Here is a 13,776-nt window from a genome sequence, read left to right on the forward strand (position 1 = left end):
GTCGACGCATACCCAACATTATGCAAAGTTTACTCAATTGCAGTGGCCATACCCATTAGCTCAGCAACTGCTGAACGTTCTTTTTCTTCGCTGAAGAGAGTAAAAACGACGATTCGATCTACGATGGTACAGGAACGCCTGGAATCATTGCTTTTAATGGAAGTTGAAAGGGAAACTCTCCTTTCTATCGACAAAGATAGAATCATAACTTTACTTGGGAAAACCTCCCCAACGCTTGCAAAGGCATTAATCTAAATATATTTTTCTATGAAAAACAAATAACGTAACAGACATATAATTGCTTGATAATACTTGGTTTTTAAGTTACTTTCTTTTTTATGAAGATTCATGTTTGTGTTTTATAAAATAAAAATAACTGAAATACTTGAAAATAGCTATAAGAAAAGGTGAAAGGGCGCAAAATTTGTGTTGGCCACCGCAGTAAAAACTATGCCACCACCCCACTGGTGTAACAAGCAGGCAAGTTTGGTTGTGTTATAAAAATTTAAGAACATAAGCAAATTTAAATTTGTTGCTTTTGAAACTTAATGTCGTTACATTGATTGAAATATTTAGACTAGCCGACATTGGAAAATATTGGTAGGCAAAATAAAGATTTTAAGATGATAAAATCACACAGATGGAAGGCTATTCGAAAGATTTCTTTTGGGAGAAACAGGCATTATTAAAGTTTCTTCTTCTGCGCTCCAGTATTGGTTTGATTGAGACAGGCTTCACAAACATATCTAGTAGCTACAGTATCTTACATAATAATACGTTGATCTTAACATGTCAAGCAGTTTTTTTCTATGTAAGTTATGTAAACAGAATGATGTAGTAGTTAGTACGTCGAAAACACTTTTTTTGAATACCCGAGAATGTTTACTTGCATAAATTGTCATATCTTCCAAAGGAAATGGCAAGATAAAACTTGTAAAATGTTATCCTCAGATTCATGAATAAAGCTCAAACCCTTGAAACAATACAAAGCTCTTGCGCTTGGTGGAAACCGATCTTTAGCTGAGGCGAGTTGGGAGCGATTTACATGTCAATTGTTCAAAAATTTCCGTTACAATAACCGTGGGAAACTGGGATAGAGACTCCAAGTCATCGATTACGAACAGGTAGAACGAAGACATATTTTTCTACATAAAAAGCGAAGCGCCATGTTTCTTTCCAGGCCAAGCTTCTTTGGCATATTTCTTCTTGGGGGCTTCTTGAGGGAAAGAAGGAGCTAAAGTGTGATCATGTACAGTTCTATCCACGTCAGTATAATCAGGTCCCTCGACATCCGGTGCGGCGGTGACTCTACTTCCGCTTTGTATCGGATGTAAAGCATTATCATGTTCGGAAACAGACGGTAAGTCTGAGTACAATCCATCTTTATAAGCAAAGTTGTTCATTCGTTTAGTAATCGTCTCTGTCATGCTGCCTGTTTTCATAAGGTTACGAGGTTCCTAGGACAAAATACAGGAGAAATCAGAAAATCGTCCAATTATAAGCCCCCATAAAACATGAAATTGGCAAAATGAAACATCAAAGTAAAAACGAATATTTTCTCTAATGGAAGTTTCGTGGAAAGATCTTTCAAAAAATTAAAGTAAACACAAGCAAATTTTGGTTTCATCAATTACTAGGTAGAGAATAAGCAGAATTTGCTAAAAGGCAAATCGTAATGTAATCGGCTGCAAATTATTTGCACAAATGTACTTATTGATCGAAGTGATTATATCTTTCCAAAACAGATTACTGTGGAAAAGGAGAAAAGTTTAAATCAATATTAACAAGCAGTGAAGATTTAACGCATTTCTTTTTGTAAGTATATTAACACTGGAAAAAAAAAGTAAAAATTATTATTAAATTATGGCGATACGTTTGAGCTTTACGTTAAGAAAGTCAGCACTCCTGTCTATCAAAACTGATCACGTTGAAAACTGGATTACCAAAGCAGGATGCTTGAAAAATGCTGTAGGAGTCTAAAAATTTTGTATAGTAGTAGAAACGCTTTCTTCCTCTTTTCTTATCATATAAAACAATATGGAGCAAAAACAGAAAAGAAAACCAATAACAAACAAAACAAAAAACTAACAACACGTCTTAAATGAAGTATCTACCTTGATTTGAACAATAGTTGTTTGAACCATATTACGAAATTTCCCAACTGAAGGGTCGACATCCTCTGTTGAAGAAAATAAAGATATTTTCAGGATGAAATTATAGTAAATGAATTTTTCTATACGTAGAACGCCATTTATATCATCAAATCTGTTGAATACGTCCGTGTTCAAACACTGTAAAAATATTGTTTAAAGCGGTTAAATGCATCTAAGGTAACCAATTTTTATGGTCAGTATAACCAATCAGTTTTTACAGTGAAATCATGTAAAACTATCTAAATAACCCAATTGCTATGACCTAACATAGAATCTTTGGATAACAACTCCATTGCATATCCTGAACATACTTAACGAACATGCACAGAAAGGCGCTCATTAAAACGGGCTAAAGTACGATGATACAAATGATAATGTACGGGCGAATGCTTGTGCTATACTACTTTCAATTAAGTGATACACGGAATGATTTTCGATAATGTACGGGCGAATGCTTGTGCTATACTACTTTCAATTAAGTGATACACGGAATGATTTTCGATAATGTACGGGCGAATGCTTGTGCTATACTACTTTCAATTAAGTGATACACGGAATGATTTTCGATAATGTACGGGCGAATGCTTGTGCTATACTACTTTCAATTAAGTGATACACGGAATGATTTTCGATAATGTACAGGCGAATGCTTGTGCTATACTACTTTCAATTAAGTGATACACGGAATGATTTTCGATAGTGTACAGGCGAATGCTTGCGCTATACTACTTTCAATTAAGTGATACACGGAATGATTTTCGATAGTGTACAGGCGAATGCTTGCGCTATACTACACGTACTGTCAATTGAGTGATAAAATGGAGGTTTTCGTATTGAAGATGATATACATATAATTGTAACCTGGATTAATGATATCATAGCCATCTTTAAACGAAATACCATGCGATACCCGTCGTCGTTTCAGTTTAGGTAAGGTTGATGTTGATTCTTCGATTGCTATAGATGAAAGTCTTTGTTGTGAGCAGTATTAAAATCTGTCAAATCCTAGAAACAAAGAAAGTAAGAAAAAACTTAGTTTGGTAAATAGCTACACTCCGCGGTTTGAGACAAAAAACTACTTGATGTTTTAAGGAAGTTGAAGCTTGCATACGTTATCAATGAAAGAAGTACTTCAACACCAATAGAAGGTGTCAATAAACTAGCACTCGAGCTGGTTTTCAATGCTTTAATGTAACAGCAAAATGTAAATTCTACAAAATGTAATTCTAATGATCGGATGATCATTACACAGGGGGACAGTTCTAGAAAATGTAATTCTAATGATCAGATGATCACTATACAGGGGGACAGTTCTACGAAATGTAATTCTAATGATCGGATGATCATTATACAGGGGGAACAGTTAGGAAAATATTCCTAAAGTCGTCAGCACGCAAGATTTGCAAAAATTTTTAGTACTAATAGTCAGTTGGACTTTCATCATCTGACAGTAAGAGTGAGTCGCAAATTGTAACATTTTTATAAAATAAAAATTGTGTTACCGTACCGAGAAGCATTTTTGAAATAGCTTGTGCACAATAATGTCACAGCTAAGTGCCATCAGAACACATAAGATTAAAAATAGTAGCGAGAGACTTGCCGAGCGGAAATCGGATTCGTGTAATAAAAATTAATGCCCAACATAAAGTTCTGACTAGAGACATAGAAATAGACCAAAAAAAACAAATTGTAAAATTAAATTTATTGTAACGTTTCGTCTTTACTCAAGACATCTTCAGACAAATAATAAATATAATGTTAAGACAAGATATTATATTTACAAAAAGGTGTTAAATTACTACTAAAGGAGGCGGTGTCAAATCCCCCCTTACAGGCAACCAAGTTTCCCACCATGCGTTATCAAGCATTCTTGCTCACATTAACGCAACTGGACACACCCCCAACTTAGACGACTTTAAAATAATCTCCTCTTCTAACGATTCTTATGAACTCTCCATTCATGAAAGCCTTCTAATCAATAAATACAAGCCTTCACTTAAAGTGCAAGGAAACTCCATTCCACTTAACCTCTTTTAATTTCTCTTTATTTTACTTACTAACTTCCTTATAATATAATCCATTTGACACCGCCTCCTTTAGTAGTAATTTAACACCTTTTTGTAAATATAATATCTTGTCTTAAAATCCTATTTATTATTTGTCTGAAGATGTTTTGAGTAAAGACAAAACGTTACAATAAATTTAATTTTACAATTTGTTTTTTTGGTCTATTTCTATGGATCTAATCAGAACTTTATGTTGGTCATTAATTTTATTACATAGGATTAAATTATGGCACATCTTGCTCATAGTAGCAAAGGTTTGACAAATTCGGCGAATGCGTACGCATACGTTTAACTTTATAAATCGTTTATTGGTTAATAAAACTAAAATGTAACCCGACGGTTAAATTGCGTGTGAATTTACAAATATAAAATATTAAATGAAAAATTACTCTAAAAGATATGTACATTAAGTGAAAACATGTTTGTAAAAAATATTAAAATTACTATATTAAGATTATTTGTGGAAAGAAAGAGTTTTAAATTGTCAATTACGACGGCAAACAATGGTTATATTTCTTATATCGTACATTGTATTCAGTCACATTTTTCACTGGTAGATATTCTTGAAAATGAATGTTACTGGCATTAAAGTGGAAAAACTTCAATGAAAATGAGTGTTACTGAGATTATAGTGGAAAAACTTCATTGAAAGTGAGTGTTACTGAGATTAAAGTGGAAAAACTTCAATGAAAATGAGTGTTACTGAGATTAAAGTGGAAAAACTTCAATGAAAACGAGTGTTACTGAGATTAAAGTGGAAAAACTTCAATGAAAATGAGTGTTACTGGGATTAAAGTGGAAAAACTTCATTGAAAATGAGTGTTACTGAGATTAAAGTGGAAAAACTTCATTGAAAGTGAGTATTACTGAGATTAAAGTGGAAAAACTTCAATGAAAATGAATGTTACTGAGATTAAAGTGGAAAAACTTCAATGAAAGTTTCTCGCGGCGTTCCATAAGTGTATCAATGTTCAAATTCTCTAGGGTTTCGTCATAAGTATAGAGTAAGGCAAAATAATCTTCAATGTAAGCTTTTGGAAACTTTCAATCTCGTCGCTAATATAAGTGGGAATATTATGATGCCAGAAATTAAAATGGCAGGTTATATTATACATTTTGTTTTTAAATTCTTTTTCTTTATAATTCTCAACAATTACGCTTGAATGTGAGCTATTCTATGTAAATTAATGCAAACGTCAATAATTAATAAATGCATGTTTGTAGATGTAGATCGTTCATGTTGGTATAGTCCTGAGAAGGACTGTTTTTGTTGTTGTTGACTGTCGTTTCGACAACCTTAGCGGTTTTCAACCAACCAGGACGATCTACATCTACAAACATGTAACGATACTCCCGGGTTCAAACCATTTACTTAATTAATAAATGCCTTAAAAAAAGAAAAAACGCAGAATAATCTGCAATTTGGATGCCAGGAGTTCGCGTACATTTAGTACGAATTTCCCAGAACTTTGATAGTGTAAACAACATGTGTCATATTCAACCTATGTGTTCCATTTGCTTTTTGGTTACGTCATTTTCAAGAGCAAGCTATTTCAAAAGTGCTTATCGTAAACACAATTCTCAAAAATTTTCATATTATCGAATATTTTATAATCAGATGAACCATTGGAAGTCCAACTACTTATTCCACAAAAGGATCTGCAAATCTTGCGCACTTTAGCGACGTTTTTCAAGTTGTTGAGTTTTTTATACAACTGTATCGAACACAACTATAATCATATTAAACATAAAATATAGCATAATAATAAATTGAAAAATTAGACAAGATGAAAATCCAATGCTGGTGGATTTTTCTAAAGACAGTAACGTTGCGTTACAGGCAACAAACCCCACGACTCCAGGTATACCTTAAAGTTGTAAGATGCATAAAATTTGACTCACCTTGAGATCTGTATCAGATTCAGGTAACCCTAAAAATCCCCCTGAGGTCCCTTCGTTTTCATCATTATCCTCATTGTTCCCAGTCTGTTCACCATTATTTTGAAGCGAGTTTTGTAAAGCGCTGGGTAATGTAGGTTTCTCGCGTAAAGTGTATGTTCGTGTAGATGCACCAAAATGAATAACACTTTCCACAGGAAGCTGTGTTGGTTTCTCACCCTCCAAACGAATGTTTCCAATGAAGGTTCCATGAGCTGAAAACATGATTAAGATCATGTTGATATGATATTGCTACATGTTTGTAGATGTAGATCGTCCAGGTTGGTATAGTCCTGAGAAGGACTGTTTTTGTTGTTGTTGACTGACGTTTCGACAACCTTAGCGGTAGTCATCTTCAGAGTCAAATGAGGAGTAACCGTCAGGTTAGCCGTATTTGTTATCTGGTTCTTACGTCATCGTATTGTGTGTACAGGAAATGTGTGTTGTCGTTGTGAATTAGTGTGAAGTGAAATAATTTTAGTTGTGATGTGCGATTTAGGTGTGATGTTTTTAGTTGTAATGTGTTTTTAGTTAAAACAGTCCTTCTCAGGACTGTACCAACCTGGACGATCTACATTTACAAATATGTAACGATACTCCCGAGTTCAAACCATTTACTTTATGATATTGCTACGAGACTTAGCAACCGTTGTCTGTTCAGTTTAATATAATAACCAGAAGACTTTGAGCAATTTCATTGGTCGAGAGGTATGATCTATAAGAGGACATACCCACGGAATTGACGTCACAGAAATTTTTTTGTTTTTAAATGACAAACGAACGTAGAATTTATTTGAATATTTACTTGAACATATCCCTGAATGGGCAAATAAAGAAATAAAGCATGCCCAGTTGAAGCAGTGGACGTATTTGAGCAAAAAGAAAAGAAAAAACCCGGTTTTCAAACATTGATTTGTACTTCGTCTTCGATAACAACATTTCAACAAAATCGATCAGCCATTGCTTGATTACTTTGTCAGCCAATCACATTTTATCACGTGATTAAGCTAGCCAATAGCATTCCTTCAATCCTATAGATTACGCAAGTGTGATAGACAACGGTTAAATGTTATCTATTTAACAAATAATTCAAATAATTTGGTCATTTGTTTGTCATTTAAAAACAAGAAATTTTCTATAAAGTCAACTCCATACGTCTATGCGATTATGGCTGTCGACCAATGAAATTGCTTAAATTTTTAAAATTAATATACAAAATCATGCAATTTTATTCATATTGCAAATTCTCGTTGATTGATTTAATTGGTCGAGCTCAGGTCGGTTTGCACAGGCGAATGCAAACACAGCTATAGATCAATCAGTGCACATGTTTTATTGTTTGTATTTTATAATTTCCTTCAACAATGCCAGAAAAACACATTTGTATGCTTGTCTTTTAAATACATCATAACAGAGGGCCTCAATTCCTTTATACGTACATAACTCAACGTGTGTGGGGTATAAAAACCTACAGCTGATGGTCCCTATAGTTTGGAGTTCAACACAACTTACTGCTCTTGAGATCAATTAAGAAAGGTCTCTTGAGATGTTTGTGAAAAACTAAAGCTGAATGAACACGAGAACATGATGTATGGTCCAATGGAAAATCACACAGATCTTGTTTCGACCAAATAGATAGTAAGGCTTCTGATCAATAATCAATTTCTAAAACAGCAAAAACAATCATCAATAATTGATTATACATACACAACAGGAAAGTATTTTTGTGCAACAGACTTCGACTCAATAAAGTGGATATTACACAATTTTATAAAATATTTTAAGAAATGAAAATTTATTCAATAACTAAAAAAACTTTCAAATTCTCATGCATAATAATCTCATAGTCTCGTACAAACAAATTCTCAACTTTTAGACTAGATTAATCAAATTAGTTAAGTTTTGAACTCATGCATGCCCTTTTCCGACATTTTAACCATTTCAATGTAGAAAATCCTACCTACAACTCTTTTATGCAACGTATACCGTGAAAATATCAAACTCAATACCATAATATTACAAAGTGGCATTCACAATAACATGTGCATTTTATTTACCTCGACAACAGCGCCATTTTTTGTCACATCCAAATGCAATCCTGCTGAAGGTTTACCTGCCCTGAAATCAACGACCTTTTTAAATAAAATGAAAAGCCTGTAATAACAGAAAACAACAGAAAGAGTACCATTTTGGTGGAGTATATGCGGCTTGTGTTGGCACAATTTTGGCCTTCTTATCGGCCATGATGTCTCACACGAAAGACGTGGACGTCCACGCGGGTTGTCCACGGCTCCACGCGTGACATGCCTTCATAGTTTGACAGTTTTCAAAATAATGAAATAATTTGATAATTTCCTATTTTTCAAAACTCAAAAAAATGACTTAGGCAAAAAAGCTATGGGGCGACTTGAAGTTTTAATATTAATCGATTACAAATTGAAGTATATTGTAAAGTAATAAAATATTGCGGCTACAAGAAAGTCGAAGTTTTGTATGATAGAAACGGGCTTTTGTTAATCGATTGGTCAAAAGCCAGGCTTATCTTTGTAGACTAAAAAAAACAACAACGTGATTGAGTTCAATCCAATAACATGATACCGTTTTCATTGTTTTAAATTTCACCAGGCAATATCAATAAATGCTTATTACTCTTTTGTTGATTATTTGAGGAACGGATCTCTTAAATTTAAATAAATGGAGATTGCTCCCCCTGGTTATGGGTCTGATGTTTTAATGGTTAAGACTAAAATACACACTTGCAAGTAAAAGTTATTTTGGAAAGTTAGAAATTGATTTACTACTTTAGACCAAATGCACAATTTGCAAAATTTCCCCAAAATTTTGCAAAAAGTTACCAAATGTTCGGTTTTATTGCCATTGGCTACTAAGAGGAGAATAATGCAGTTTAAAATAGGGAGAAAGAAGCAGCAATTTTGTAATTTGTTATATTGTCAATCGTCAATGACATATGATGTGACTTAAACTTTAATCTGCTATTCAAAGCGTTTAATTTTATGAAACTCCAAGAAACTTTTAAGAAACTTCAGAAAATTCAAGAAAGTCTTTAAAGACACCAATGAAAATCATTTTCTTATGGTAAAGAGATCTAAAGTGATCTAACCTACAAAATGAAAAGCGTACAACTTGAGCAGAGTACTTAAAATGTTTCATACGTATAAAAAATTACTTAAAGTTAATAATTAATCACTACGCACTGCAAGCTTTCTCAACTAAGAAACTACGTTTAAATTTTCTTACATTGAGTGTTGACATGGCAATAAAAGTTTGTGTTTGGGTACGTGCAGTGGAAGATTACTAATTACGGGCCTGTATGCCAAGATAAATTTGTGGGCTCTATTCCTCCCACTGACTTCAGGTTTTTTTTCTTTTGCATTTCCTTGTGTATTTGAACAGTAGATAGTACGAAAGCCATTTTTCTCTGCATTCAATTGATTGTTAGGTTTTTAACAGTATAAATGATCTAACCTAAACACATTTAGCAAGCCCAGAATAGCAAAACGTCCAAGTCCCAATTATGTCTAGATACAACGGACCTCTCGAAAGCCTGGGCCTGTAGGCTTAAGCCTATTTAGCCTATTGGATAATCCGCCTCTGGGTAAGTGTGTGTGGGGGAGAAGGCGTATAGTAGAAAACATTGCTTTTTAAATTGATAGAGATGTTGTGCTTTCTGAAAAAAGATGTATTACATATGTAGAGGTGCATTGAATAGCCATTAGTCTAACTACATTGCAATTTCTGATTTCTTCAAAGATTGTAGCCTACTTTCTTCATAGGAGAACAAGCTCGAGTATAAAATGTTCATCTCTCCTCTCACTTCCCTTGCATAGTTGATAGTTGTCGTTGGCATGTTACACAATATTTAAAAATTTAAATATTAGGCTGTTACAACTGGTGCTAAAAATACCAGCCGTTTATATTGTTTGGACGAGTCATGTCCAACCATTCATTGTAAAAAATCGGTTTCGTGAGCATGTTGTCAAATTGATTTCACAACATGAAACTCTTTGAAGCAAACTCTATTTTTTCATTTTGGTTAATAATTTACACCTCTGTGCTCTTTTTTAAACTAAAAGTTGAATGCTCCCAGGGAATTTATCGAAAAATACACCAAGGTAAGTTGATTTAAAAAAGTCCAAAGTATTTTGTGAGAATATACGTCAAAGAAACAGAATATAATCTTATTTGCAGGCTTAACTCAGCGACGGATTACTAATTACGGGGCCTGTGGGCTAAGACGAGGTTGTGGGCATTTAAGTGATATCTATTTCTCCTAATTAGTCCAGTCTCTTGAGGACGTTTGCATTCTTATGCTCTTTTGCTTTTGTTTTTCCCGGTTTCTGTTTGTAAATCATACTGTAAACAATAAAGAATAAATTCAAAGTTCAAACGGGGTGATCTCACTACTTTATGAGTTCTATGCATCGTGCATTAAAACAGTAGATCGTAAAGTTTAGAACAGCATATGTGATCGAACTATAAAACATTTAGCTAGTACGGAATGACAAAGAGTAAAAACTATGTCTAAATACAAGTTACAACGGGCCTCTCAGAAAGGCGGGCCTGTAGGCTTCACCATACTTAGCCTACAGTGGCTTAACTACAGATCAAACATTTATAAGCTAACATCTGCCTCTAATAAGCTTAAAAACATCTACAAACTGTTCCATATGACTGTAGATTGTAGAACATAAAAAAAAAAAATTAATATTCGTAAATGCAACATTACCTAAAAAATTTGTAGAGTGAATGCTAAAGAAGCACTTTTACTTTATATAACCATCATTAAAACAAAACTCGAAGCAAGTTCTCACATTTTGAGTGAGATATTTAGGTTTTCAAACTTTCATTGCGGTGGTTCTCGTCACAAATTTTCACATTTAATGCAGAGAAAAACTGCAAACTGTTCAAATTTCAATGCCTGATATCTTTGCTAAGCCTAGGGGCGCGATATTGCACAAATTTCGCTGTTAGAAATTATGTTTAATACCCAGGACCAGAATTCAGAAAGCTTTTGTGCTTCTATGAAAGATATGTAATACACAGCTGAGGCTATTTTACGTACCAGTAGGGACAGCATTGGAATTGTCACAATATGTCAATTTTTTTATACATCACGTATGTATGCAAACATCTAATTTTTTGAAATCCATTTTATGTTGTTTCATATATTGCTGTATATTGATTTAAAATGTGAGGATAAAATTCAAAAAATGCAAAGTTATTTTTTAATTATGACAATACTAAGATTTTCAAATTGAATGCATTTACATTTATGACGTCATGGGTTGCAATACAATGGCATTAATAGTATAGCAAAATTAGTAAATTTCAAAAACTAATTTATGTACTTAAACTTTGAGCAAGTCACAACTGGCACAAAAGTCATTCATAAGAGCCATATATTTTTTTCTGGCTTGAAATCCAGAAGCATTTTGTGCTTGTATAGTTGCCATGGTGGCTGAGAAGTTTTCCTCTTAAAGGCTTTTTAATTAACTTACACCAGCATGTGAAAGCACCAGATCTTTCGCGAGCACGCTAGCTTGTCAGAATTTAAACATCTGCTTCAAAGTTGACATAAGGTATTTGAAAACTTTAACTTTAATAAAACGTCACACTTTTTATAAAAGGTTTTTAATAAGACGTGTATTTTGCATGCGACCAGCTAGCAGTATAGAAACGATCTTTGGATAGTACAGCTTAAATTTGATGCAAGATAAAACCTTCAGTTAGCGGTAGTTTGAACTTACCCAAAGTTTGTTCTTTTGAATAAAAGCATATATTTTACCTGTACGACGTTAAGAAATAAAGCATCAAAATGTGCTGTAAAAAATACTATTGAATTGATGCAAAACCATCCACCGATAAATCTAGGGGTATCTCTACCTTCTGAAGACATCTTGTCCAGTCACACAGTTGAGGCTTATACAGGAGAGTTACAATGCTCAATGTGGTGTTCAAGGACGACAGGCTGTGCTGGTTTTTATTTTGTTGCCGATGGTTCTGAATACTTTCACAATTGCCAACTGACTAAGGAAAGCGAGAAAAGCGACGAAGACAAAGCTAATAGAGGAATTTGGACTCTTTTTTCTAAAATAAAAATGAAGGTGAGGATGTGAAACGAATGATTACATGAAGAAATTTCTCTGCACTTTTTTACAATTGTGTACTGCAAAATCCTTTGAGGTCCCTAACTTAGTGCTCAAACATTAGCGCAATGTCCCGAATTTCTGGCCATGTGTTTTTATAAGTGTTTGCATGCGGTTGATGTAAAAGATTGTATTAAATATTCTTGTTGATTTAAAGAGCGTAAGTGACCTTTACCCAGCAAAGGATTGTCATGAGCTTTACAAGAAAGGTGAAAGAACAAGTGGCGTTTACAATATTGATCCAGATAGCCAGGGCAATTTCAGTGTTTTCTGTGAAATGACAAGATCTGATGGTGGTTGGACTGTGTTTCAACGTCGTCAAGATGGAAGTGTAGACTTTTATCGAGATTGGAAGGATTATAAGAATGGTTTTGGTGATCTGAAAGGCGAATTCTGGCTTGGATTAGATAAAATACACCGACTGACAACAGCAATGCAAACTAAACTTCGTATATTTATCAAGGGTTTGCCAACACTTTTAGCTCCTCATCCTGAACACACTGTTGAGTACGACAACTTCGTCGTCAAGAATGAAATCATGAAGTATGAATTGAGTATTGGACGATTCTCAGGTAATGTAAAAGTAAACAAGACGTATAATTAGCCAGATGATCGTTTGTACGTGAAGCATAACGGAGCCAGTAAATGCAATACTGTATTATTGTAGTGTTTTACGAACGCAATACTAAATTTTTGTGTGGTTATACATCTATGTATTCATGAAGTTATAGATCTAGTTTACGATAAACAAAGACCAAATGATCCTAGCATTTAATCCCTCAAAATAGTGGCTATTAATTTTTCATTTTTGCAAAAATATTTCTATGATAATTAAGAATCGAATTTTGAAATAAGTTCGTGTCACCGCCCCCTCCCTTCTTTCCGTTTCACAAAGGTGACAATGAAGTTTCTTACTCTAAAGACACAGATAAAAGAAAAAATATTTCTCCCGTACGCCTTTTCAGTTTCACGAAAGTGAAAATTTATTCTCTTTCCGCATGCAGTGCCCAAATACTGTTCCTTTATGCATAAATAAATCGAAGACTCATGTTTTCATAGTTTCATGAAATGTATTCGTATTTCGTAAAGCTTTGCATAAACACATGAGCAGTTGCATGTAGTTGTACAAACTTATTCATGTTGTACTTTCAATACGGCACTCTACACCTCATCGTTCCCTTCCCGCCATGAAATAACTTTTGCGTAAATATTTTTGCAATTTAGGTTCAACCCAGGATTCACTTAGTCATCATAATGGCATGGCGTTTTCGACAAAAGATTCAGACAACGACGCAACTTTTCTTTTTAACTGCGCAGTAAAGAGCAGAGGTGCTTGGTGGTATAGAGGCTGTTATCAGTCAAACCTGAATGGCTACTATAAACAAAATCCACTCGGCGTCGCCCTTCTCGATAACTGGGACGGTATGGCTTGGTTTGTTTTACTCGGAAACT

At 34.0% G+C, this 13,776-nt stretch overlaps 2 protein-coding genes across 2 annotated transcripts; one reads left to right on the forward strand and one right to left on the reverse strand.

The window, feature by feature from the left end:
- Positions 1-279: 279 nt before the first annotated feature.
- Positions 280-8,402, reverse strand: LOC124454684 (nuclear inhibitor of protein phosphatase 1-like). Its single transcript, XM_047005461.1, is given in 9 exon segments — positions 280-1,457; positions 2,115-2,179; positions 3,015-3,128; positions 3,131-3,158; positions 6,122-6,372; positions 7,670-7,774; positions 7,777-7,822; positions 8,215-8,275; positions 8,343-8,402. Coding segments are annotated over 9 exon segments (1,041 nt in total). The 5' UTR covers position 8,402; the 3' UTR covers positions 280-1,145.
- Positions 8,403-12,021: 3,619 nt separating this feature from the next.
- LOC124454919 (angiopoietin-related protein 7-like) lies at positions 12,022-12,928 on the forward strand. Its single transcript, XM_047005672.1, has 2 exons — positions 12,022-12,282; positions 12,482-12,928. The coding sequence occupies exons 1-2, from the start codon at positions 12,022-12,024 to the stop codon at positions 12,926-12,928; spliced, it is 708 nt and encodes a 235-aa protein (XP_046861628.1).
- Positions 12,929-13,776: the final 848 nt, after the last annotated feature.

This window comes from Xenia sp. Carnegie-2017, unplaced genomic scaffold (genome assembly GCF_021976095.1).
Source record: "Xenia sp. Carnegie-2017 unplaced genomic scaffold, XeniaSp_v1 HiC_scaffold_3, whole genome shotgun sequence".
Taxonomy (NCBI): Eukaryota; Metazoa; Cnidaria; class Anthozoa; order Malacalcyonacea; family Xeniidae; genus Xenia; species Xenia sp. Carnegie-2017.